Genomic DNA, 27,954 nt, shown 5'->3' on the forward strand with positions numbered 1-27,954 from the left:
TAATTTATGTGCTTGGTGAATTGTGTTTATTCGTGTATATGAAATTCTGAACAGGGCTATATACATGACCTGCTCAAAAATAGAAAAGAAAAAACCTTTCTTATATATTCTATATAATAATCTATTTTGACTATTACGAGCACAGAGAGCCTTTGAGGAGATCGATTTAAAACCACATGGGGAAGTGAGGCCCAAAGAATGCAGTGTCTGGACCCCAGGGCTTCCCAGTCTTGTGTGTTGTTCTTCCAGACACCTCACATGCAGCCTGCTGTGTTAGTGGAGCCCCTCACAGAAAGTTCCAGAAGGAGTTACAGTTGGGATTACTTTGAGGCATTCTCGGGCATAAGCAGTGCTGGGACCCCAAGTAGCCCCCAGAGTTGACTTCGGCTGCTGCTCCCCTGCGTTGTGGCCCAGCCATCGAACTGTTTCCTCTGTGCCTTCCCTGCCAGCCTTGTTTCTCTGGAGCTTCCGGAACTTACACCACCACCGTCCTGGCGCCTGGACGCCAAGAAGGCTGCCAGGTGGATTCCAGTGACCGTGGCTCCTGCCCTGTTATGGGTTAAATAGGCTCTTGTGGATTTGCTTGGAAGCTGTTCTGTGTGTGATGTTTTTGTGAGAATGTGAGTTTGTAACCGAGCAGGACCCTGTGGGGCCCTTCCAGGGTCAGACCCCTCCCCCATGTCCTCTGCTGCAGCTCCTTTCCGAAGGACCCAGATCATAGTATCTCATGTTTATTTCCTGAGTTTTCAGATGCTAAAAACCACCACTAAAGGGAAGAAATTAGCCACATGAGGATCGAGAGCCCGTAGCCCCCAGACATTCTGGCGCCTGGGGGTTGGTAGTGTTGGCCGCCCTGTTACCTCCACATCAACCAGAGACTTTGCACAAGCTGATCACATGCCTGCAACCCCCCTTCCTCACCTGGCCTTTAAATATGCTTTGCTGAAACCCTTCGGGGAGTTCGGGGTTTTCCTGAGCATAAGCCACCCCGTCCTCCTTGCTCGGCCCTGCAGTAAACCTTTCTCTGCTCCAAACTCATGTTTCACTTTGGCCTTATGGCGTGGCGGGCACAGGAACTTGCCTTCAGTAACAAGTTCAGAAATCCACACTACAGACTGAACAAGGAACTTTTACAGTGTATATTGTTTAATATGGGAGCCACTTGGAATTTAATATTGGGGTTATCCTTCCATCTCCCTTCAAAAATTACTATCATATTTGTTTAGTTTAGAGAAATTGCTTATCATTCCATTGCCATGTACTTATGTGGCTATGATTATGTCTCTAATTCTCTTATGGATTGGGGCAAGGTAAGTAAATAATAAGTCTATCTCCCATGCAGTATTTTTTATCAACTTTTTTTTTTTTTAATCTTAAACTTTTGAAGTCCATTAGAAAAAAATATGCCTATTCAAGTTAGAGATGGCTGGAACTAAATTTTTGATCTTCATATTGGAGCTATGACTTGTCCTAAGAAAGTAGTAGTGCTAATTGGCATTGAAGGTTAATTGTCAGCCTGGTCTTTCCCTGCAGAGCACTCTTACGTGTCTTATTACCTCGGTGCCCTGGTTTTCAGACCTGATGGGCTTGCGTTCCTTCGGAATTCTGCTGTGCGGCCGACAGCTTCCGCAGTGTCAATGCTAATGAAATCGACATGGAAATGCTAAAGCACTAAAACACGGTACACTGAGTAGAAGTGTCATTAGCGGGTCTTGGGGCAGTGAGATATAAGCTGGCTTTGTGTTTCAAGACACTACGTGAGAGAGCAAGATGGTAACTTTTTTTTTTTTTTGATCTATGCACTTTAAGACCAAAAGATTCCATCAAAGGAAAAACATGGACAGTTCTTCAGAAATTGAGGTTTAGAGTTCACCACTTTCTTAATTTTTGAGTATTAAAATGAGAACTGGAGCGTGTTTTTTAAACACAATATAATCTGTTATATTGTTTATTGTTACAAATACAAGTAGTAAAAATTAAAAAAAAAAAAGTGAATGGGACTCAAACGTGCCTACATTAGAATAGTGTTAACTGTTGGAGAAGTGGGGAGGGGCTTGATCAGGCAAAAGGATATTCAGCTGTATCTGTAAGATTTTTATTTTTTAAAGGAAAAAAAAAGAGTAAACCAAAAAAAAAGTTATATGTACTTAATTAAATTAAATTAAAAAGGTATATGTACATAATAATAACAGGGAAGCAAGCATACTCATACTCCACAAACTGCTTTGGCTTTTACCCATGAAATGATTTTTTAATAAAGTTATCAAGCACAGAGAATGCAGATACTATAATGTAATAAGATCTAACCATATTAACACCACGTTTAACTGGATTCCTGGTTCACCTAGGAATCCTAACTTTTTACCACCAACTTCTAGTAGATTGCTGATACTTGGTATTTAAAGGTTTCCTTCCATTAGTAAATTAGACTTCATTTGGAAATGTATGTGTTAGGCTGTGTCATTGAAAAGCACGTGTAGTAATTACCACTTCCTTATAAAGATCATCACTTAAGACACTTGTGAGTGTCAACTAATAGGAGATTTAGCTGTGCTTAGCAGACTGTCTCCATTGCAGGGGAAATTTTTTACCTGTATCAGTTAACTTCCTCACTCCTTTCAGATTGCATAAATGGTACTTCCTCTGCCTTAAGTGACGGCAGTGTTTCCATCTGATTAACGTCACTAAAAAGAAAACCATCTGCTGGTCCTGTGAGCATTAAACGTGACGACGTCTGTAACATGTGTTGCCCAAGGCCCTGCCTGCGAAGGCTTTCTCCTCATTTGTGGGTTCTTCTAGGAACAGTGCCTCAGATACGCGGCCTCGCATCTTTGTGTGCCCTTCAGTGGTGTGTTCTCTGAGGTGTCCTTTCCCTCACTCCCACGATCCCACAGAATGAGGAGGTCTTTGCATTGACCTCGGTGTCCAGTCCGTAAGCCTTGAGCTATGTTTGGTAGAGTCTCAGACCTGAGATTTTTCTTTTTTTCTTTTTTTCTCCTGTATTTACTATGAAATGTATGAAAAAATCAGATAGGTTATAATGAAAAATTTCAACCTTGGCCTTACAATGGCCAGAAACTATTTTCTCTTATTTTAATTATTAGTATTTAATTTAGTATTAGTATTTTTTCTTATTTTTTCTGTCATATATTAGTTTAAAGCTGATAGTTGTCAACTCTCATTAATTTTTCCGTTCATAGCAGTGGCCTCCTTTGGTCCTGCTGGTTTGTCAGAGCCACTGACGTTCCTCTGTCCTGTGAGAAGGGCTGCAGAACCTCCACCTGGGGAGTCGGCGCGCAGGTGCACTTGAGCGCATCACGCTCGAGTGCCAAAATATATTTGCATCTATGCAAGCTCTTAGAGGGAACAGGTGATTGTCTAGGGAGTGGAGCTGAGAGCCTCTGATTAAACTTTCATCTGCCGAAGGCCTGCTATGAGTTGTGCAGTGACAAATTAAAAAAGAATTTTAGTGGAACTAGAAAGGAAGGTAAATTTTTGAGCAGTTTAGCCAAGATGTCTAGTGAACAGACAAGACCTTTTACATGTTACAAAGAGCCAGCAGATCTGTGTCTCACCTCCCATGTGACTCACCTGTCTTTGTCCTTGAGCACTCATTAGATTTCTTCCGCAGGTGTGAGGCCTGCAGATCTGACACCTGTTACTTGCACGTGGCTGATTCATTCAGCAGGAACTTTTGAGGAGCAGATCCCCACCTGTTTTAAAGACTGTACCCAAAGCCAGTGGTTCTTAGAGTGTGTCCCCAGCTCAGCAAGATCAACATCGCCTGGTAGCTTTTCAAAATGCAGATTCCCAGGCCCCATCCTTGACCTGTGGAATCAAAAAATCTGGGAGTGGGTCCAGCAGTCTGGATGATTTTTTTTTTTATAAGTCCTGCAGGAGAGTTCAAAAAAATTTTTTTATAATTAAAGTGTAGTTGATTTACAATGTTAGATTCAGGTATACAACAAAGTGATTCAGTTACATGTATACATACATATGTTTTTTTCAGATTCGTTTCCATTATATGTTTTTACAAGAAATTGAGTATAGTTCCCTGTGCAATATAGTAGGTGCTTTTTGGTTATCTGTTTTATATATAGTAATGTGTATCTGTTAATCCCAGATTCCTAATTTTTTCCTCCCCACCCTTTCCCCTTTGGTAACCACAGTTTGTTTTCTATGTCTGTGAGTCTGTTTCTGTTTTGTAAATAAGATGAGTATCATTTTTTTTTTTTAGATTCCACATATAAGTGACATCATGGTATTTGTCTTTCTCTGTATTACTTCATTTAATATGATCATCTCTGGGTCCGTCCATGTTGCTGCAGATGGCATGATTTCATTCTTTTTTTAAGGCTGAATAATATTCCATTGTATGAATAAACCATATCTTCTTTCTCCAGTCATCTGTAGGTGGACATTTAGGCTGTTTCCATGTCTTGGCTATTGTAAATAGTGCTGCTGTGAACACTGGGGTGCACGTGTCTTTTCAAATTATAATTTTCTCCAGATAATGTGCCCAGGAGTGTGATTGCTGGATCATAGGGTAAGTCTATTTTTAGTTTTTTGAGGAATCTCCAGGCTGCCCTCCATGATGGCTGCGCCAGCTTACATTCCCACCAGCAGTGTAGGAGGGCTCCTTTTTCCTGCAGGAGATTCTGATGCACACTTTAGTATGAGGACCAAGGCTAGTCATGAAGTCCTGCCCAGACTTTGGTGCAGGAGACAACCCTTTGTCCATTTCTTTAACTCCCTTCTTCTCTTGTTTGAATCATCACATCTATTTATCATGATCACTCACTCCTTTTTAAGTTTCATTTTCAGCTGGACACCCCCTTAGGGTGGCTTCACTGTGTGACTTGGTGTAGATTTCTTGGAGTTTACCTGTTTGATGTTTAACAAGCTTCTTGCATCTGTGGGTTTCTGTCTTTCTCCAGATTTGAGAAGTTCTCAGCCATTATTTTTTTAAATATTGTTTTTCTGCATCACACTCTGTCTGGGACCCTGTTACATGAGTGTTAATTATTGTAGTGTTGTCCCACAGAGTCTGAGGCTCTGTTTAATTATTTTCATCTTCCAGCAAACTTTTTTCTTTTTGCTTTTCTCTTCTTTTTTGTGGGGGAGGTAATTAGGTTTATTTATTTATTTAACAGAGGTACTGGGGATTGAACTCAAGGCCTCCTGCCTGCTGGGCACGCACTCTGCCGCTAGAGCTGTACCCTCCCCGTCTTTGCTTTTCAGATGAGATAATTTCAGTTGATCTGTCCTCACATTCACTGATTTTTCTTTTTTTTTTTTACTTTGTCATCTCCATTCTGTCACTGAATCAATCAAACAATGAGTTTTTTAATTTTGGTTTTTGTAATTTTCAGTTGGAATATTTGATTCTTCTTCATATCCTTTATTTCTTTGTTGAAATTACTTACCTTCCAAGAGTGTTCACCCGAGTTTGAACTTTTTTTTTTAAGGCACATCCTTTTTATTTCTAAGTCATTTGATATAGAAAACTGAATTTTTTTTTAATTATGGAGTTTTCAAACATACACAAAATAGAGAATATTTTAACTAACCTTCATTACCCATCACCCAATTTCAATAATTATTAACATTTTGCTTATCTTGTTTCATCTAGGTATTCTCCCGTGATATCCACCCTCCCCATCGACACACACGGTTTTCCGGGCTCCCTATCGGATAAATTGTTTGAACACTTATAATAGCTGATTTAAAATTTTGTGATCTGAGCATTAGCATCACTTGTTTGGTTTTTGCCATGCAAGTTGAGGTTTTTCTAGTTCTTTATATGCTGAGTAATACTGAATTATATTTTGGACATTTTTATATTGTGTTGTAAGACTCTGGGTCTTGTTTGAATCCTCTGGGAAGTGTTGACTTTTTGCTTGCTTGTTTTAGCAGGCAGTTGACCCGGTTGGATTTAGACTGTAAGTGAGAACCAGTCTCTATGGGTCATGATTCTGGCTCCAATGCCTATTTGGTTTTCAGAGCCTTTGCAGTCCATCCCGGGTGTGTGCCATCCAGTGGGCAGCCTGGAAGCTTAGCAGTGGTCTTTTCATCCCGTTTTTAAACACTCAGGGAGCTGTCAGTGGTCAGCTCCGTGCCTGCAGAGTTGGGGGTGGCCCGGGAGTTCCTAAACAATTCCATGAGGTCGCTTCCCTGATGAGCTTTGCCCTCCATGCCACCTCCCAGGTACTTCCTGGTTTCTTGGATCTTTCCTGTTCTACCCGCCACTTCGCCCCCCACTGCTAGAAATCTGAAGCTTTACTTATATTATTCCTTCGTGTTCCTCCTGTGCTAGTGCCCATGTCCGGGGCCAAGTGGTGAGGGCGTCAGAGAGGAAAAATAAAGCAACCAGGGTCCGCCCCACCCTCCTGGGCCCACAGCTCCTGTGATTGGACAGAGACTCGCCCCTCCCTCCTGGGGGCGGGCCCCTGTGGGCCCTGCTGCTGCCGCTGCTGCTGGCCCCTCTCCCTCCTGGCCCCGAGCTAGGGGGCTGCTCCTGGACTTCTCTCTTTTGCACTGATGCCGACTTTGGGTTTCCTCCCAGATGAAGCTGGGGCCGCTAGGGGAAGGCAGTGGGAAATTCCTCATGGGTTCAGTGCTGCTTTAGGTGCTGGTCTCCTTCAGTCCACCTGCTTCTGTTCTTTTCAGGGCCCTCGAGTGCCCGCTGCAGGTGACCCGTCAGGCCCTTGGCCGTAGCTACGCTCACAGGGAGAGGCTGGGGAGGGCGCTGCTCCACCTCAGGCGGGACCAGGACTTGTCCCCTAGGTGGCTTTAGACTGCTGACCAAGGTGACCAAGGAGAGATTTACCCGCAGCTGGATTCCAAAGTGAGTAAGTGAATTTGTCATAATGGTCCACGGTGAGAAAGTGACTCAGGTGTACTTCGACCAAAGTGTTTAGTGAAGAATTATCTGTAGACTGGAGAGCGGGTGAGGTAGGGGGCAGAAGCGGCGGGAGACCAAGTAGCCCTGGCTGCAGAATCGTGACGCGTTTGTAGCGCCCGGGTTCCCAGACTGGCGGCAGGGATTTCCCGTGCAGGGTGGGCACCACTCGGGAGACGTCACGTGGTCGCGGAGGTGAAGGACAGCCCGGCCTGGACGGCCAAGGGCGGCCTGGAGGCGCGCAGTAGAGAAGGGGGGTGATGAAGCTAGGAGACTGTTGGTATTTAGGAAGACAGGAGGAGGGAGGCATTTTGGAAGGAACTTTGGAATATTGACAACTTGGAGCACGTGAATAGTTGAGATCGTTACCAGCAGAATAAGGAGTATTGTTGGCAACGAAGAAGATGAACGACTAGGTGTGAATGGAAAGAAAATTGCAGTCAGCCCTCTGCACCTGCGGGTTCTGCATCCTAGTGGATTCAACCAACCACTAGGAGGTTGGAAATACTCCGGGAAAAAATTCCAAAAACTATAAAACTTGAATTTTCTGTGCTTTGGCAACTATTTACATAGCATTTACAGTGTATTAGGTATTATAAGTAATCTAGAGATGATTTAAAGTACAGGGGAGGACGTGGGTAGTTTATATGCAAATACCAGGCCATTTTATAAAAGGGACTGGAGCATCTGGGATTTTGGCATCCTGGACCCAGTCCCCTGTGTATTTGGAGGTACTTATAGTTTGATAGTTAATAATGCTTTCCATTCAATACCTTAGAATTTAACATTTTATTGCCTACTATTTGGAATCATCCCCTAATTATTTCATATACTTTTTCCATTTTCTTTCTGAAGGATCAGACCTGCTCCATTTACTCTTTTGTATCTTCCCTGAGGCTTTAAGAAGAAAAATGCATCTCTCTCTCTCATCCCTCATCTCACACCTAGACACCCGCACGTCTAAAAACTTCTTTGCAGATGGGACGGGGCATCTTGAAATTTTATAAAGCTCCATGCTCAAGCCTGTGGTGTGTGCAGTTGGACAAATAATTCTTGGGGGTTATTTGACTGCAAATCTCAATAAAGAAGACTGAAAATCAATTTTCTTTCTGTTCCAGGGTCCCAGAATCTAAGTTTGCAATTTTCACTTTGCCAAAGGTAAACAAAGGTTTAAGTGATTTATCTAGAGCAGGAAATTGTAAATCCACATTTGAACTATAAACATTGAAAAGGAGAGGCCTCTGTGGCTCTTTGGTAAGGGATCACAGGTCCTCACTGGAGGTCCAGAGGATCTGTGCTTTGGTACGGACACCTGCTGGCTGCCTGTGAGGCCAAGTGTTTGTCACTCGTCCATTCCAGCTGTCCGCCGCAAGCCACGTGACGTGTTTGCATCCAGTAGAATCCCTGTGAAACTTTCTCACCCACCACAAGCACCGTGTCAGATCTCAAATCTTCCCCACCTCGCTACCCAAAGCCATTTCTGAGATAAAGAACAATTACTACATTTCAAGTGTCTTAAAAGCCAGTGTCATGAGAGTCCACGGCCCTGGAACACATTGTGTGATCTGTTAAGTACTGGCGTCGGTTAGTGGAAATCAGACTTCAGCAGGTCCCCCAAGTGATGCCATTGCCATAACTTATTTTAATAAATATTTTAAAGACTAAATCAGAAGAATTGTCACACAGAATGCACTTTTTTTTTTTTTTTTTGCTTGAATTAGGAAATGAAAAAAGAGCCCTCCTTTATCCCGACCTCCCATGCAATGCTATTTGGGAAAATGATGTGTTTACAGACAGAGCTTTGCTTTCCTGGCTGCTGTGTCTAAAACTTCCAGCGGGCGTGGTTTGACAGTGTGTTGCATCCTGTCTGTATGGGGGGGGGCAGTGGGCTGAGGAGGGCCTTTCTAAAGCATGATTAATTTCAGAATGTGGAGCCCCGAGGCAGAATTGCAAGGGGCCCCCTGTTTCTGGCCTGTAAGCTTATATTACCATGGACCACGCAGATTTGGGAATGGTTGTTGTGTTTGTTCCTCTTAGTTGTAACCCAGAACGAAATAATTCCAACACCATCACCTCAGAAATATTCAAATGACAACATTTAGTTAAAAAAAAAAAAGTAGGTTTATTTGCGCAGTAGTCAGAATTTAGAAAATCTCACATAAAATTTGAGGATGGTCATTAACAGTGATATTCATGATCATTATCACTGCACTCCTTAGAAATCACCAGAAATGTTTATGTGTTTTTCAGGGTACCTGAAATATCAAAAGTAGAAAATCTCCAGTGGAACTAGCATTCGTGGTTTCATTCAGAGATTGACCAAAGGCCTTTTTTTGTTAACAAGAGCCTTTGTCTACCCTTCCATCTTGCCATTTCCCCTCCATCCCCCTTTAAGACCGTCTGGAATTTGTCTGGCCTCAAGGACTGAACGAGCGCTCAGTAATCTCAAAGATGCCATCATGTATCTCAAGGAGGTTTAGATGTTCTTTAAAAATGACAAATTAAGTGCATCATAGAAAGTCCATCTGCTCTGATTAATCACATTAAACCTCAGATCAAGGAGTCATTCGTAATGAGAGAGAATTTAAGATCTGGAGGGAAGCACTGGTGACTTGATATGTGTATTTTGTGCAAACACATGAGTGGCAAGATTATTTTCAGTGATTTAATGAGATATGAATTAGGTCTCTGAAATACTATTCTATTTTTCCATTAACATATTTTGGCAATTTTCAACTTGCATGGCTGGGCACTTGATTAACAGGGGAAAAAAGAATTGGATTTGATGTAATTAACCCCTCTGATGAGATTGCCTTATTAATCTCTATTGTCACTTTAAGAGCATTAAATTCACATATGTCCTGGACGTGGCTGTTTAGTTTCTGACTTTCTGTGTGGCACACAGTTTTGAGTCCTAGTCATAAAAGGCGTGGGAAACACCTTTCTTCATTGTAGTAAGGGTACCTTTCCATAACTGGAAAATACACAGACGCAGTGTTACACGCGGGGGACAAGCAGGTTGTAGTGTGGATCACACCCACTGCTGCCCTTCCGAGTCTCCTAGAACTGTGTCCTCCTGCTCACAGTGACTTCGTTTCTACTGAACAACCCTTCAGTCGCTCCCTGTGGTTATGATCTAAACCTGATAGGCTTTAACCATATTGCATTTGAAACGAGAATCTGAGACAGTGTGTCGAATAGGCAGGCAGGTCTGCCGGTCTGAGGCCCGGGAGGAGCTGTCTGGGGCAATGACGTTAGCTGCAGGGTCCAGGGGGAGACAGTCCCTGAGTGGAAGGCTGGGGCCTGTGGTCAGCGAGAGGTCCCGGGTCCTGCCCACAAGGGGCGGCCGCCAGCAGCCCAGTGACAGCACAGATCTACTTATCCCGGAGCTTCTCATTTTTGAAGTGAAGCCAGAAACTCAGACTTCTTTGTGAAAACTATAGATTTTTAAGTGTTCACAGCTAATGGTTTTGTTTTTGAGATTTGCACAGGACGCCCAGGATATCCACTAGCTGGAATTTCTCTTTGGTCACCAGTCTTTCTGAGCTTTGTTGCAGATCCTTTATCCCAGCTGCCAAGGCTTCACGGTCTGTTTTGGCCTCATCTATCCAATATGGAGTCTTCAGATGTCCTGCATTTTGGCTGGACTTGACTCTCTCCTTTCTCCAGAGTCAGGAGGCTCATCTCCTGTCTAAGGCTCAGACCCTCCCCACGGTCACCCTCACATGGGGCACCTCTCTTGTCCTCTACTGTCCTGTGAGACCCAGCTCAGGTCCTCGGTGCCAGAGCCTGTCCCCACCTACAGTACCCTCACTCCGCACTTAGATGCTTCATGGGTGACTTGCAGTACGAGGGTCTTACCTTCCCAAATCAGTTGCATAATTTTTCAGGGCAAAGATTGAACATGGGGGCCTGTTCTGAGGCCTGGCAGACTCTCAGTTGTCAATGGGACCAGCTAAGAGTCTGAATCTCTTAAATCCCCCCAGGGACAAGGGGCTCAGTGCCTCCTGCGACATCCGTGCCAGCTTCGGACGGCTCCGGCCTTAGGAAGCATGTATTTGCTCAATCAAGCTGAGATTTCTCTCCCCAGCTGGTGATTTTGTTACCCTGGGGCATTTACACTCAATTCTCTTGCCCCTTGTAATCGTTTTCTGAATAAGCAGAACACTTGTCAATCAAAAGGAACCATTCTTGTCTGTCCAGTGTGGCCACCTACATTTTAACAGGGTTTTTAACAAGAAGCAGTGTTTTTACATGGAAGTAGACATGACATGTGCACACTTTTCTCCCTGTCGAGTTCTGAGGGAGATTTTGGTAATAGTGACCTGTACTCTGGGGTTTCACCATGTTTTCTTTTGAAAGTACTTTCCTTTGAGGTTTCTACTTTTATCAACATTAATAAACGTTCCCTAAATTGGTGACCTTATGCTTTTCTTTTCTTGATATTCCAGCATCTCTTTGGAGAACTGATTTCTGTTTTTCTTCTCAACAATCAAAATAATTATCGGTGTAGTAAGTTTTAAATCTCATACGATAATTGTAATGTTCAGACCCATCACTTCTGCCCTGGGCAACAGAAGTATCGCGACACTTGGCTATAAAAGTAAAAGCATTTGAAGATTTAAAATTGGCTTATGTAAGCAGACTTTTGCGACTAAAGCTTTCCTTTATTGTGTTGTTTTACAGGACACTGGAAATTACACTTCAGCTGTAGAATCCCACGTGAGGATGTTGCCGACCGACCAGGCTGCTCGCCGAAACTCATGGCGGTTTTGTGTGTTCTTAGGTGCTGTCATACTCCTGGGGAGGACCAACATGTTTCGCTTTAACCACCCAAAGGAGGCCGCCAAGCTCAGGGAGAAGAGGAAAGTGAGTAGCATGGGGCCTCCAGGCACCAACTGTGCTCTGGAGCGGGGAGGCGGGAGGCTGGGCTGGGGGGTCTCCACTCTACGCCAGCAGCGTGACTTACTGGAGCCCTAACCACCTGAAAAGCCCTGCAGCCTGAATTGATTCTAGGGGTTTGCTTCCCAGCGGGCGATGGCCTGAGGAAGTCGGGTGGCAGGTGAAAGCCAGAGCAGAAGGAGAAACACTCGTTCTGGACCCTCCTCCTCAGCCCTTCATCCCCCGCAGTGGAGATGGACATCATTTTCCATTAAGTGGAGACTGACTTCCACTTACAAGCATCTGTTTTGGGAGTTAACCCAGTATCAGAATCACTGTCATCTCAAAGTTTGCTCATTTTTTATTTTCATTTTCAGTAAATTGGATTTTTGATTGGGGTGTGAAGCAGAGAGGGGGTGACTCCAGCTTGATTGGCTGGACCATCCAGAGGGCACTTCAAGTGCTGGATGGGGGAGGTGGGCAGAGGACCAGAGAGAGGAGGAGAAGTCTGTCTAGGGACCCAGGGCTGTCGTTAGACCGAGGACGGTCATAGTCATGGCTGGTATGGCCATGAGCAGCACTCCCACGTGGACCACTTTATCTCTACTGAGGCCATCATTACCCCCACGTCACAGGGGCTCCAGATGAGAAACTGAGACTCACCTGTTCCATAGCCAGCAAGTGGGGAGCTGGGGCTGCCGCCCTGGCCTGCTGACCCAGAAGGGTTTGCCCTTCACCCTGAGTTACGCAGCACCTTAGATGGGAACTAACGAGAAAGTCACGAAGCCCACCTTCTCTAGGCTGCCATTCCCAGCCAGTGAAGCCTCTTACCTGTTCAGCCAGGGTCTCCCTGGGGCCCTTTCTGGGACACAGTTGCAGAGACAGAGAAGGAAGAAAACACATTTGCCACTGGCTTTCTGTGGACAGGTCCAGCTCTGGCTATTTTCGTCTCCCTTCTCCTCCCTCTGCATCCGCATCTGCATCCCCTCAGCAAGTGTGAGGGCTGCTGCTGCCAGGGTACCATACCTGCCGGGGAGCAGGGGATGGCAAAGATGCCATGAGCCTTTCCCTCCCCTGAACGCAGCAGCCTAATCAGGGGACCGACAGGACTGTGGTTCCTGTCCGAGCATGCTGGGCCCCAGTGGTGCTTAGTGTGGGGCTTGGGCTCCAGGTGGATCCCTAGCCTGACTGTCCTTGGCGGGCCGTCCCCAGATGGACCAGTTGGAAGTGTGCCACTCGGGAGCACACGCCCCTCATTGCCCGTCATGAGCGGAAGGCAGCGGGTGCAGAGTGCAGCCTTCCCTTGCCTGCGACGTAACCGCCCTGCCCTGTGTCTGCTCGTAGAGTGGCCTCCTGTCCTCCCTCAGCCTGTCCATGACCGACCTCTCCAAGTCCTGTGAGAACCTCTCCGCCGTCATGTTGTACAACCCAGGGTGAGTGGACAGCGGCGCGCCCTTCCCTGTGATTGTTGCCCTGGTGGTCTTTGTTGCGACTCCATTAAAGTCACTTAAAAAAAAAAATAAGGTAAAAATAAAACTTCTGCAGTTAGGACTCGCTGTCAGATCAGCTGTCATCATTTTCCAGCTTCCTTTCCACCCCTCGCTGTCTGCACATCCTTTTACTTAGTTACAGTCACGACTCAAATGGGAGGACGCATCCTGGGTCTCCGCTGAACAGCGGGCAGGCACGGATAAGGGTTGTTCAGCCTCATTCTCACCTGCAGGGCTGTCAGAGTCGGCACTTTGAGTGCTCAGTGCACAGTCCCATCGGCTTAGGTAGGCGCTTTCGTTTCATGTCCTAAACTTAATGTAATAGCAGAGACAACACTGCCTCGCAGGGCTTCGGATCCCAGGAAGCTATGTGCAGTACTTGCAGGTGCTAGGGGACCACTGAGGACAGCGGTAGTGTTTTAAAGGGACTTGTGGCAGGTGACCTTGCGGCCGGCAGAGCTGCTCAGGCCCTTTGTGGTTTCACTCGTGAAATGATAATGAAAGTGCCCCCAAACGGGGAACTGGATGAAAGGATTCTGGGGTCCTTTCTCGTTTAGTGAAGTCCTGTGATTGTCTCTTTCCCACAAGGAGAACCTCCTGTGACACAGTGGCGGTAGATTGCTAGCTGAGTGAAAGAATCAGAGCTGGTGTCTGTTTCGTAGTCACTGTGCGCAGGCGCGGCACCAAGCGCCTCTCCTAGAATTTCTCACGTTGACTTTTTCTCAGTTTCACGTGTAGAGAATCGTTGTACGTCTGCCCATCTCGGCTTTGTGGGCAGAGCTGCGGTGCGTGTCCAGGTCTGTCTGACTCCCCACCAATGACCACCTGCCCTCCTCCACTTGGGCAGTGGCTTCAGACCAGAGGCCAGTGACATTGCCCATGACCCCTGGCTCAGCACTTCTCCCCAAGGCTGCACCTTCCCTCCCTCCGCTCAGGTCAGGACTCTGGTTTGTGGAAAGCACCGTGCCTGCAGGGAATTTCTTCACTCCTGTAGGAGTTTGCAACTTGGAGGGGCCATTGATCCCATTTCTGGATCCCTAGCCTGACTGACCTTGGAGGGCCGTCCCCAGATGGACCAGTTGGAAGTGTGCCACGTGGGAGCACATGCCCATCATTGCCCGTCATGAGCGGAAGGCAGCGGGTGCAGAGCGCACCCTTCCCTTGCCCGCTACGTGACCGCCCTGCCCTGTGTCTGCTCGTAGAGGGGCCTCCTGCCCGGGGAGCGCACCCCCATGGCTGCAGGCTCTTGTGCGCCTCCTCCTCCCAGACCTTCTGGGAGCACATGCAAGCACGTTCCTCCCTGGGTCAGCCTTTCCCTGCACCACTCGTGAAGCCTTTCCATCTTATTACACAGTCACTGAGAAGAGTTGTGCCCGTTGAATAAATCTGCCTGGACTCAGCCGTGGTGACTGGTGAGGCCCCTGACACGGGAGAACAGTCTCAGAACAACCGGGTTATTGGTACTTCCAGGAGGCACGTTTCATCATAGGTCTTTAAGCCCTTCTGGTAGTTTGACCTTCCTCCTTTAAGCATGACGGAGACTGACTCATTCGTATGCTCGCTTTATGCAGGCTTAATGTAACACGCAGGTCTTCAGGGTTAACGTCACCTGAAATCGCACATCCTCACCTGCTCGTGCTGTGTGGCTGGTTCAGCCTTTGCCTGGTGTGGAGGGGGCTTGCTTGGCTTCATCTCCCCGCTCGAAACCCAGTTCCAGTCCTGGAATCCGGGTCCCTGCTTCGGTGTCCTTGACGGTGGTGGCTTCTACTGTGAAAACACTTGGGAATGTTCTGTGGCTGCTTAGTGCCTCTGAGAACCAGCAAGAGGTCTGCATTCAGCCTGTCCTCTGAGACCCAGGGTCACCACCTGTGGGCCCCTCTTTCCCTGGTGTTTACAGAGGGGACCTCAGGCATTCTTTTCAGTCCTCTGAACACAGGAGAACGTGTAGTCTCTCCACAGTCCTGCTGTTTTCTGTCACTGGCTGGTTTTGAAGTTAAAACAGTTTTTCTCTGTGTCTGCACAATGTAGGTCAGAGTGTACTAGTTTCATCCCCAAGACTTTTCAGTGATTTTCTGTGGTCTGAAACCTCAGATCCCAGCCCTTCACCACATCACTCAGCCCCCGTCGACTGCGTCCTCCTCCCAGCCCTGCCCTCCCATGTCCTGGGGACCCCCCCAACCCGCCCCACCAGCTCCCTTGGGGCTTTTCATTTGCGTGTTCCAGGGCCCGGCATGAATCTCCTCAAAGTGTAGTACATGCCATCTCCCCCAACGCTGTTCCCAACTCTCCTCCCTCCAGTCAGAAATAAATGTCCCTTCCTCACTGTCAGGGCTCCAGTCCTGTCACCCCGATTTCCTCTTCTTTGCAATGTACCCGCATCTGTCAGCAAGCCCTTTCTGAGCGCCTCCTGGGAAGCCTCCCTGGTTCTCCCCACAGGGGCACAGCTACCAACAGGACCTGGGGTCGGTTTGCAGCTTGCTGCTCGAGAGAAGCGATCACAGGTAATTTACAAAGATAGGCAGAAAATGAACATGAAATGAAAATAAAATGGCTTAGGTGGAATTGGATGGCGTGATCAGGGAGGGCTCCCTGAGGAGGGGACATTTAAACTAAGACCTGAGTGGAGGGAGGATGACGCTTGTGCAGCGGGGAAGGTGAGAGTGGAGAGTGTTCCAGAAGCAAGCGTAGTGGCATCCGACTGAGTCATGGGGAGAGTCCAGGGCAGATGGAGTTGAGCTGCAGGAGTGGGCAGAGGTGAGGTGGGGGGCGGCTGGGGGCCTTGGAGGCCACCAGAAGGAGTTTGACTGTTTCCTAAAAGTGCTGGGAAACCATTTGAGGTTTTTAAGCAGTAGAGGAAACAGAAGACAAATGTCCTGTAAATACTAGGGTGTGTGTCATTTGGAGAATGCAGCATAAAAGCCAGAGGCCATTGAGAAAGCCGCTTCTGTGCCGTGTGGCTGGCTCAGCCCTTGCTGGGTACAGAGAGGGCTTGCTTGGGTTCATCTCCAAGCTCGAAGTCCAGGTGGGAGGTGGCAGTGGCTTGGGTCTGGCTGGTAACCATGGAGGTGGAGCATCAGAGGACCGAGGCGGGGTCCCAGGCGTCAGGGTTAAGTCCTCGGGCAGATGGTGCAGCTGCTCCTGAGGTGGGGGCCACGAGAGCACTGAGTTGGGCCGGTGGCTGGGGGCAAGTTCAGTCTCTGCGTTCAGAGCTGCATTTAGTACCGGAACCGGCTCATGATCTCAGCACCTCAGGTTAATAGTCAGCAGACCTGGTTGCAGAGAGTAACCCAGGTAAAGTGCTCACATGGATTCTGCAATGATTCTTTGGATTCTTTACTGGATTAACCATTTTGACTTTTGCCATTGCTATGGTGACTTTCTCTCTGGATGGTAACGTTCTCATTTTGGTGACAGTGATCACTACAGCCTTTGTTTTTCTCATCACTGTTGGAGCGGTAACTTTTGATAAAGTGTGCCAAAAACCAGAGGCAATCAGCACTCCCCAGGTGGAGGGATCATGAGAGTATAGCACTGAACAGTTTGAAATTCAGGCTTTAGCGACGGAGAAACCTAAAGGCAGTGCCTGCATGTAACCTTATCTGAAACCTGGGTATCTTTAGGCCTTTGGACGTTTTTAAAGTCTTGAACATTTTCAAAGTAATCAATGTTGACTTTTTGAAAGCTTTAAAAAAAAAACACCGTGTGAGTGTCTTTCCTAATATTAGATGGGAAATCTTCACTGTCAGAGGCTCCTCTTACTAACTTCTGTGTTCTGTCATGTAATGTGCTTGGTAAATGTTTAGCAAACAGATTAAGAATGAAATTTTAGTGAGATACATGAGTCCTTCAGGGGAAGGTTTTTGCTGATTCCACTGGACATGGATGTTCCAAATGGTGGAAAATAGCATTTGATGCGAAGGAACGTTTCTGCGTGGCACGGGTCAGTTCCCAGGTGACACTGCAGCAGTTGGATAACCTCACAGTCAGGTTCCGGATCCTCAAGCAAAACTCAGGGAGCCCCTCATGGTGAAGGGAAGGCTTGGGCCCAGGTGGGCAGAGACTTCGACAGGAAACAGCCTGCAGCCGCCTAAGGAGACGGTTCTAGGTGCCTCGGACACCACCACGCACCCTGTCCACCTGGCAGATGCATTTCGTATCTGCTACCCGAGCAGTACTCATTTGTACAAATTCAAATGCAAATGACCTAACACTTCGTCAGACCTTCATCCTCCCTGCCTTCAGCCCCTTTCAACTTGCCACCTGCTGTGGAGAATGATTACCCATGAATTAGAACATAACTGGAGAAAAGTTGCCTCCTCTGGTTTATGGGCAGCAGATGCCTTGCAGAGTGATCTGCTCCAGCCTCTCGGGAAACAAGCCGGATGCGGCTAAGCCGTGCTGTTCGCACCTTTTTTGATGTTACAGGTGTACATGCCCTTGGGCTAAACGAAGCACCACACGATAAACGGGAAGAAAACTGAACAAAGTAAGTTCAATACTTGGATGAACTAAATAATTGTTACTTAAATCGGCTCCCAGGACACAAGAGCATGTTCGTTTCTCAAGATGGAAACATAGGACTGAGGTGCTTCAGTAGAGCAGCGCGTGTTTGCCGAGGGTCTGCTGTGTGCGGTCGGCCCGTCAGCGTCAGGGCAGTGTTTTCTCTGCCCAGGAAAACGCACACAGGCACGTGAGCCCGCTGGGCGCGAAGGCCAGGGAGCGTGTGATCCAGGGCCGAGGTCCCGCGGGAGGAGAGCAGATGTGCCTCGGAAGGGATGCCCTTCCTGTAGCCAGGCCTTGTCATGTGTTGGCTCGTTTAGAAACCCAGAGACTTCCAGAAGGAGTCTTTCTCCACACTGAGATCAGCTCCAGGGGCGTATTGGGATCTGCGCTGTAGGCCGAGTAACTGGAACCCGCTTACCCTCAAGCTCGGGGGGCCGGGCCTTTCTTCCTGTAGAGTGCTCCCCCGGTTCTCACCCCATTCTGCGTGCTCTCAGTGCCACGGCAGTACGCAGCCTGCAGGAAGTAGCCGGGAGCCCTGTCGGGGAGGGTGGCGAGGAGGGCGTAGCAGGTCATGAGGAACCTCGGCAGTACCTCCCCCGAGTCTCTGGTCTGGTACTTCTGCCTCCGGGGTTGAAGACAGGAAGACGGGAGAAGTCTGTTAAAGATGCTTTACCTCAGAGAACAGAGAGTGAGGCCTGGACCCCTGCCATGTGGGAGCCCCACATCATCCCCCCAGCTCCACCGGAGAATTCCGTCCAGGATTCACAGGTGAACTGGATTCCGTGTGGGACCCAAGGCGTGTGCGTGGGGAGGAGTGCTCCTCTGGAGAGACGTGCTGGGGGAGGCCGGCACTGTGAGCAGACCTGGTGTGTGCGGGCAGGAGTTGTGCCGAGGGTCCGCGGGCTGGGGAGCCTCCGAAAGCCCGGCCTGGGCGCGTGCCGCTCGCTTGTCTAGACAGACAGCCGTGCTTTGAGAAAATGCGCTTCGGGGCTCAGGCAGGAGGGACTAGGAGGAGGGGAATTTGCAGCCCGGGTTCTGTTGCACACTCATCACATCTGCGTGTGTGTAACGTTTTTGTGAGTTGTGGGTGGCGTGTTTAGAATTTATGACTATGATTAAAATGCACAGCCCAAAATACAACAGAGAATGGTTTTCTGTGTACTTAGTAAGCATTTGCTGACTCATTTCTTCACTCTTTTGTTAAATTGTGCTAAGACACACTTTACATAAAATTTGCCATCTTAACCATTTTTAAGTGTGTGGTTCAGTGGCTGTTAAGTGTGTTCACATTGTTGCCGCCAACCTCCAGAACTCTTCTCAGAAAACGGAAACTCTACCCATTAAAGGATAATGTCCCAACTCTTCCTCCCTGTCACGCTGGCAACCACCCTTCTGTTCTGTCTCTGAATTTGGCTCTGGGTATAGAAGTGGATTCATAGAGTATTTTATCTTTTTGTGACTAGCTATTTGACTTAATGTCCTCAAAGTTCATGCACATTTTAGCAGGTATCAGAATTTCTCCCTTTTTACGGCTGCATAATATTCTATCACATGTATATTACCACATCTTATTTATCCATTCACCTGTCAGTGGACACCATTTCTTGGCAATTGTGAATGATGCTGCTATGAACCTGGATGTACAAATACCTGTTGTGAGTCCCTGCTTTCAATTCTTGTGGATATATGCCCAGAGGTGGGATTGTTGGCTCCTATGGTAATTCTGTTTTTGATTTTTTGAGAAACTGCTGCACTGTTTTCTACGGGAGGTGCACTGTTTCACAGTCCCACTAACAGTGCACGAGGCTCTGGTTTCCCCACATCCTCACCAGTATGTGTCATTTTCTAATTTTTTCTTGTTAGTTTATTTTTTGTTTTGTTTTTATTAGTGAAGCTGGTACCTCGTTGTGGTTTTTCTGCACTCTTTTGTTTTCCTTCCATTTCCTCAAGAATGTCCAGTTTAGAAAACAGTGTTTGGAAATACAGAAAGACAGAACATGTCAAATTCAGCTTCCTCCGTAGGGGTGGTGAGTAACTGATGAAAGTAAATCTGACGCGGATCCTTTTCCCTCTGAGCGCCTCGAGCCCTGCCAGGCTTGGTTCAGCCAGCTCATTCGCATGTTTTATGGCCTTCTTAGCTGTTACAAATGGACATATCTCTCGGTTTCCTTGATACCATATAAATCCGAGTATGGTTTTTCTGCAATAGATTAAAAACGTATACTACTTAGTACTCAGTTCCTCTTAGAACAGAGCTCTCTGAAAGAAGAACGTCTGGTTTGCAAATTATTGTATCCAGTAATATCCAGCTTACCTTCAAAGCAGCTGGTTTTTTGTCTTTGTTCAACAGGCAACCTAGTAATTCTCCAAATAGCCCATGTCTAAAAAAAACCCAAGCTCTGAATCATAGTAAGATTTGGAGTTTTTAAAAGTGAAGTCTTTGCTATCTAAGAACATTTTATCAGCCCAACTGGGCACAAAATGTTGGGTGTATCATTTCTAAGGTAGTTTAGGAACTTACTGCTGGCCCACATCACATCGCAGGCTCTCTGGGAACCAGGATTTGTATGCACACATGCGTGCTGCTTGGTGCCAGAGAATATTTGGATGAGGCAAAGCATCCTGGTGCCTTCCTTTGGGAGTTAGCTCCACTTTGGAGAAGCGCCCAGCCAGGGTCTTTGCCAGGAATGAATTTTGCTGCAGAGGAAACATTCCTCCTCAGTAGCGCAGTGTCTTTAAGAAGCAGCCAAGCCCACTCCTTAGACAGCCTCCGTTGTTGCTCTGAGACGGCGAACAGGCAGCCAACTTGGCAGAAGGTGGAAGCTTTCACAGCTTTTTGAAAGTTCTCTAAGCAAAATTATATACATTTTAAGTTCGTTTCAGTCTGGAAGATCAAGGGAGAAATTTTCGCTTGTGCGTTAACCACCTTCAAGCACTGACCAATAGCGAGCGCAGTTAAATGGGTATAGTGGATGTGGATAATTAAATTCTGAAGAGGGCAGACGCCTGAGTTTCAAATCCAGTTGGTCCAAAAAATATCCAAAGTAAGAAATCAGACCTGTGTTGGGTAAGCCATCCGAGGAGCTTCATGGGGTGCAGCGTCGAGGTGGGCCAGTGGGTGTCAGGACCACTCAGAGCTCAGTAGCTGCGGAAGGGCCCCAACTCTGAAGACCATCTGAGGTCATTGGAGATCAGGGGATGAAGATGGATGCATGATGACTGCTTTTAACCTAAATTTTTATTTTAATGTGTTCATTATGGAAAATTCAGAAATCACAAACAAGCAAAAAAGAAGAAATTACTGCAGTTAACATGTTCCTGTTGTCCGGTCTCTGCCTCTGTCTGTTTCACTGTCTGGCCATCACTGCCTCTCTCCGTGGGTGTGTGCGTGTGTGCGTGCATGCGTTATATATGTACTTACGTTTTACATATATATATATATATATATATATATATATATATATATATATATATATATATATACACACACATTTATTTTTGTACTCATTTGTATGTATTCTTTTACCCACATGTGTTCACACTGACTTGTAAGAGTTTTTTGCACTTGTGTATCTTTTGCTTTCGTATATATGATCCTACATCATTTTTCTTAATAGACTTTATTCTTTTATAGCAGTTTCAGGTTCACAACAGAATTGAGCAGAAAATACAGAGTTTGCACGTAGCCCTCCCCACCCACACATATCTACTCCCCTGCCCTCAACATCACTCATCTGTGCAATGTATTTGGTACAATCGATGAACCAACATGGGCACATTATTATCAACCAAAGTCCATCGTTTACATTAGGGTTCAGTCTTGATGTTGTACATTCTATGAGTTTTGACAGATGCATAATGACATGTAGCCACCACTATACTATCATACAGAATAATTTCATTGCCCTAAAAATCCCTTGTGCTCCATCTATTCATTCTTCCCTCCCTCCCTCTCCCCAAACCCCTGGAAACCACGATCTTTTTATTGTTTCTCTAGCTGTACCTTTTCTAGAATGTCATTTGTTTGGAATCATACAATTTGTAGCCTTTTCAGACCAGCTTCTTTCATTCAGTAATGTGTCTTTTAAGTTTCTCCTGTGTCTTTCATGGCTTGATAGATTTTTTTTTTTTAACTGCACATACATCTTTTAATTTACATGTATGTACTGTTCATTGTTTCTAAGAATGTTTAGAGCTTTAGCTTTTTAAACTTACATAGTTATCAAAGGAATAAAGCCAACCATATAATAAGAGTTAATTCAAACAGATACATACACCCTGCTATTAACAGCAACATTATTTATAATTGCCAAGATATGGAAGCATCCTAAGTGCACATCAGTAGTCGAATAGATAACAGGGATGCAGCATGTATATAGGTAATGGGGTACAGCTCACCCATAAGAAAGAAGGACATTTTGCTATTTGTGGCCCTTCATTCGCTTTTTTTTTTCCACTTGAAAAACCAGAATTTTGTAACTGGCAGAGACATTTCCATTACATCAAAAACAACAAAATACCTAGAAATAAACTTAACCAAGGAGGTTACTTATTCTCTGAAAACCAAAATGACACAAAGAAATGGAAAGATTTCTTGTGCTCTTGGATTGGAAAAATTAACACTATCAAAATGGCCACACTACCCAAAGCAGTCCACAGATCCAATGCAACCCCTGTAAAAATACTCGCGACATTCCTCACAGAACTAGAACAAACAATTCCAAAATTTGTAAGGAAACCACAAAAAGACCCCGAATAGCCAAAACAATCTTTTGTAGGTCTTTTTTTTTTTTTCTCTCTTTCTTCTTTTTGTTCACTTTTCTTATGGTTTGATGATTAGAGAAGGTCCTAATATTTGTTGCAGAGCTGGCTTGGTGGTGCTGAATTCTTTTAGCTTTTGTTTATCTGTGAAGCTTTTGATTTCTCAAGTCTGAACAAGAGCCTTGCTGGATAGATATTCTTGGTTGTAAGTTTCCCCCTTGCATCACTTTATATATGTTGTGCCACTCCCTTCTGGCCTGTAGAGTTTCTGCTGAGAAATCAGCTGATAACCTTATGGGAGCTCCCTTGTATGTTATTCGTTGCTTTTCTCTTGCTAATTTTGACATTTTCTCCTTATCCTTAGTTGTTGTCAATTTGATGACCATGTGCCTTGGTGTGCTCCTCTTTGGGTTGATCCTGTGTGGAACTCTCTGCGCTTCCAGGACTTGGGTGACTGTTTCCTTTCCCAAGTTGGGGAAGTTTTCAGTGATTATCGCTCCAAAAATTTTCTCAGGTCCTTTCTCTCTCTCTTTCTGGGACCCCTATAATGCAAATATTAGAGTGCTTCATGTTGTCCCAGAGTTCTCTTAAACTATCCTCATTCCTTTTCATTCTTTCTTCTTTTTTCTGTTCTGAAGTAGTGATTTCCACTAATCTGTCTTCTAGCTCACTGATCTGTTCTTCTGCCTCATTTAGTCTATTCTTGGTTCCTTCTAGTGTGCTGTTCATTTCAGTGATTTTGTTCTTCAACTCTGTTTGGGTGTTCTTTATATTTTCCAACTCTTTGCTTAAAAACTTCACTCTGTGCATCTGTACTCCTCTTGAGTTCTCTGAACATCTTCGCCATCACTACTTTAAACTCTTTCTCATCACTTTTCTCTTCTTCTGGGATTTTATCTTGTGCCTTGGCCTGGGACATATTCCTGTCTGTCTTTCTATGTGTTTGTGGATTCCTTCCACAGGCTTTGGGATTGTTGTTTTCTTATTTCTAGTATCTGCGCCTGGTGGATGGGGCTGGACTAGAGGCTTATGCAGATTTCCTGGCAGGAGCAGCCAGTGCCTGCCCACTGCTGGGTGAAGCTTGGTCTTGGACCTCTGGTGGGTGGGCTGTGTCCTGAGGCCTTTGTGGCCTAGGAAGTCTGCTGATAGATGGGGCCATGTTCCACCCTGTGTGTGGTCTGGCCTGAGGCTTCCCTGCAGGCTGTTGGGTGGGGCTCGGTCTTGGTGCTAGTGATCCAATCAAGATATCAGCCTCCAGGAAAGCTCATGCAGATTAACACTCCCAAAATGTCTGCCACCAGCTTTTATGTCCCCAGAGTGAGCCGCAGCCACCCCCCACGTCCCCAGGAGACCCTCCAAATCCAGCAGGCAGGCCTGGCCCAGGTTCCTGTGAAATCACTGCCTCTGCCCTTGGACCTGGTGCTGTAAGTTTCCGTGTACACTTCTCAAGTGAATGGAGTCTCCGTTTCCCCCAGTCCCGTGAGGCTTCCAGAGCCAAATCCCCCTGGCCTTCAAAACCAGATGCCCTGGGGTCTCCTTCCCTTCCCAGTGCCAGGACCCGAGCTGGGCAGCCTGACGTGGGGCTTAGAGCTTTCACTCCTGGGGTGGGGGGGCCCTGCGACTTAACAAATCTTCAGCTTGTGTTGCCCACACGGTGGGTATGAAGCCCAATTATATCACGAGCATGCCCCCCCACCTTCCTGCCGTGGTTGCCTCTTTATGTTTCCAGTTGCAGAAGATCCTTCTTGCAGGTTCCAGTCTTTTTTCGAAAGTTGTTTAGCATTCAGTTGTGGTTTCGTTGTAGTCGTGAGGAGAGGCGAGCTTGTGGTCCTACCACTCCGCCAGTTTGACGGGAACTCGATCCTATATCGTTTTAACCTCCATGTGAGAGTCCGTTATGTGCACAGTCTGTACCGTGCTGATCTGCTGTTGGCAGGTACTTTGTTGTCTAGTTTTGAGCTATGACAAGCAGTGGGGGTGACGTTTATAGCGAACTCTCTGTGTTTATCCCTGATTATTTCCTCAGGGGAGAAAAAAGGAGGATGGGATTACCTGGCAGAGGGTGTATATAGTTTTAAGGCTCTTGGAACCGGTTCATAGATTGTTCTATGGGATGGTTGCATATGTCTCCACCATTCATTTACCCCTGACCTGCATGAGAATTTCCACTTGCTTGCAAACTGCAGAGGGATCCTGTTGAAGTGTGGACTGTGTCCATGTAAGCACACGCTCTAGGATGCAGCTTTAAGCTGTGTGCACAGGAACTGCCATCTGGGGAATCCTGCTAACAGTGGCTCTCCCTGGAAGCATGTCCTGGCATCCCGATCGTCACCAAGGACTCACCAAGCACCAAACTTGTCCTGTACTGAGCTCCAAGCTGTACGAGAATGTGTACGTGCTTAGCTCCAGCCTTCCTGCTCCTTTCTGGCTAGGAGTCAGGATGGGATCTCAGAATGTAAAGCTGGAAGGAACTGGATTCCGAACGAGCATTCTGGGGTTGGGATGCAAAAAGCCAAAGGCACCCAGATAGTGGGGTCTTCTTACCTGACAGCTGACAACAGTTACGGGGGAAGAAAGTCGTGTCATTTTCCTTCCTCTCTCCAGCCCCTCCCCTGTTTCTTCCTTAGGTTCTCCCCCACCCGTTTCTTCCCCCCTCCCCCCTCCCCTCTTCCGTCAGCCAGAAGGATAAATACACCACACTACGTCATACCGCAGGGAAAGAAATGAGACACCAGTAAAGGGGTGTGTCCTTCGCTGTACTGAACCTTAGCTTCACTCTATTGTACGTGAGCTTGCAGAAAACAGGCACGGAATTGAGTTTTGTTGTTTGCTCCGTGCCCAGCACAGCACCTGGAACTTAATAGACATGCAGTAAACGTGTACTAAGTGAATTCAGTTTCCCTCTGAATTCATACCAATGTAGAAGGGGCTCAGAAACCCTCTGGCCATAGCTGGAGATGCTCTTGGTGAGACCTGCACCTTCAGGTGAGGTCATGGTCCTCACTGCACATCGTGGGAGGAAAGGTCACATTGCCTGGAGGTGCCAGCTCCACTCTTCTGTCTTCTCTCACTTTCTGGGACTTTATTAATTGCTTTAACCTTTTTTTTCCCTTTTTTTGCTGACCTTGAGCATGCAGGTTTTATGCCTGTACTTGGCAATATTTGTGTTTCGGGTGATTTGGTAGTTAGCCTGTGTTTAGCTGATGGTTGTTTACCGTGTTTGTCTCTGCTGGTTTGTTTTATTCGGAATTACCATTTTTCAAAAGTTTGCTTCTCTGCAAGGCTGACTTCCTCTCCAGTCTTTGGTCTCAGTGGTGCTGCTTTTTTATGGACCATTTACTGACTTTGCAGTTGCTGTGGAGTGTCTTAAACAGCTTGTGAAGATGCATGGTCTCGTGGAGCTTGTGATGAAGGCAGTGGAAGGAAGTGAGCTTCTTCCTTCCATTAACAGAGAGCAGTGTTGGTTCCAGGCACACGCGTTTGGTTCCAGACTACGTGATGAAGCAAATATCGGAATAAAGAGAGTCACAAATATTTTGATTTACCAGTGCATTTAAAAATTGTTTATGCTGCATTATTCCATTATACTTAAGTTAAATGTGCAATAGCATCATGTCTAAAAAACACTTACAGCTAAAAAATGCTGACCATCAATTGAGCCTTCAGCGAGCTATGATGTTTTTACAGTAGTAGCATCAAAGATCATTGGTCACAGACCATCATGACAAATATGATAATAATGGAAAAGCCTGAGTATCAGGAGAATTACCAAGAGGTGACACAGAGACACAAATTGAGCAGATGCTGCTGGGAAAATGGCACTGACAGACTTCTCGACGCAGGGTTGTCACAGACCTTTAACTTGTCAAAAAAAAAAAAAAAGAAGAAAAAGCAGTAACCTGCAAAGCGCAGTAAAACGAGGTCTGTCTGTACTGACTTAGCTTTTATCTTTCTTGTCCTTGAATGCAATCCCACCGCGAGCCGCTTTCAGTCATGAGCGCCTGTGTTTTCCTGTTTTCCACGGAGGCAGAAAGACGCGCTATTGGATTCAAAGTGCAGCCCGTCTTCTCTGGGTTGCTTTAGGTTTGCGCCGTCTGTGCGGGGCTGCACGTCTGCCGCCCGCAGCATCGTGTCACTGCACACGCTGAAGCTGCACTGCGCGGGCCAGCCGAGGAAGGGAGGCGCCCCCGGGTGACGGGATGGACGGCCGTTGCGGGCAGGGGTGGAAGGCGATAGAGTCCTCTTAATCCTACATGGCAGCGTGGTTTTCCTTTGAGGGAACATCCTGAAGTACCTCGATCGCATGCCACGAGCGCTCTGAGAGTTGTTGACTCATCTGGTGGTTCTACACACACGTCTGTTCTTGCTCCCAGGCCTTCACTGGAAACGTGCCATTTCCTCCTCCTGGAACGCTCGTCCGTTCCTCACACCCCTAAGCCGTAGACAGTCTCCAGGATCTCGGGTTAAGTGCCACTTCCTCCGGGAGGCCCTGCCAGCCCCAGTCCTCATGTCGTCTCCTTGGCTAATCACTCTTTCCTTCTGTGGTACCATCTTCGACAGTGTAACTGTCTCTGTTGCTGCGACCATTTGCCTACTCTCGGTCTGTATATTTAGTGGAGTATTTTTAGTATATTTAGTAAAAAGTTTTAATTTTCTTAATAATGTATCCCTGCTTCTAAGTAGGTGTTTGAGAAGTGCTTGTTGATCGAATGTGTGTGAGAGAGAATTGCTGTGCCTCAAGGAGGAACTTCCTGCCCCCTGGCTCTTCTTCCATCCCAGACCGTAATTCTAACCTTGAACAGCCGTCTGCCACCAGCGACTCCAGATGTTAGTCACCGTCTCTTATGATCCACTCGGGTTCATCATCATCACTGCTGGAGATGAATGGAAATGGACTAGAGATTTGAAGGAGCAAAAAGAAAGTAAAATGGTTGTACAGCCACAGTAGATTAAGACAAAATTTTGAAACAGGTAGTTTGTCTCATTATAAATTGAAATGCTTATTACAAAAAAGTAAAACACTCAGAAATGAATAATCACAGGTATTCAGAGTCCTTCCACCAAGAAACAATGATTGGTTTATATTTGTAATATTTTAATTTTATACTATATATATTTAATTGTACATCAGATGCTGTAATCATGCATTTTAAAGAGCATTTAAAGAAAACAAAATTGAGACCACAGTCGAGATACGTTCAGTGTTCTGCTTTTTCTTGTAACATTTTCCTGGGAACTTTCCCGTGGGCCATTGAATGCTCATCTTCCTGTTTATGTCATAATGTAACTCTAATCATTAAGGACTTTTGGAACCATTTCTTTTTTCCCAAATAAGTTGTTGATTGCATTGCATTTAATCAGCTTACGTAAATCTTTTCAGCTTTATTGTGTCTTCAGCTAAATCCACACGCCCCTGAG

General features: G+C 46.2%; 1 protein-coding gene across 10 annotated transcripts in view; it reads left to right on the forward strand.

Moving 5' to 3' along the window:
- KIF16B (kinesin family member 16B) overlaps positions 1-27,954 on the forward strand; it is a 243,920-nt gene that overhangs the window by 125,588 nt on the left and 90,378 nt on the right. For all 10 annotated transcript variants that reach the window (XM_032461796.1, XM_032461793.1, XM_032461794.1 and 7 more), the window contains 2 exons: positions 11,688-11,770; positions 13,127-13,215. In XM_032461796.1, the coding sequence (XP_032317687.1) occupies positions 11,688-11,770; positions 13,127-13,215 (172 nt within the window). The remainder of the gene's footprint in view (positions 1-11,687; positions 11,771-13,126; positions 13,216-27,954) is intronic.

The sequence above is a fragment of the Camelus ferus genome, chromosome 19, assembly GCF_009834535.1.
Source record: "Camelus ferus isolate YT-003-E chromosome 19, BCGSAC_Cfer_1.0, whole genome shotgun sequence".
NCBI classification, from domain to species: Eukaryota; Metazoa; Chordata; class Mammalia; order Artiodactyla; family Camelidae; genus Camelus; species Camelus ferus.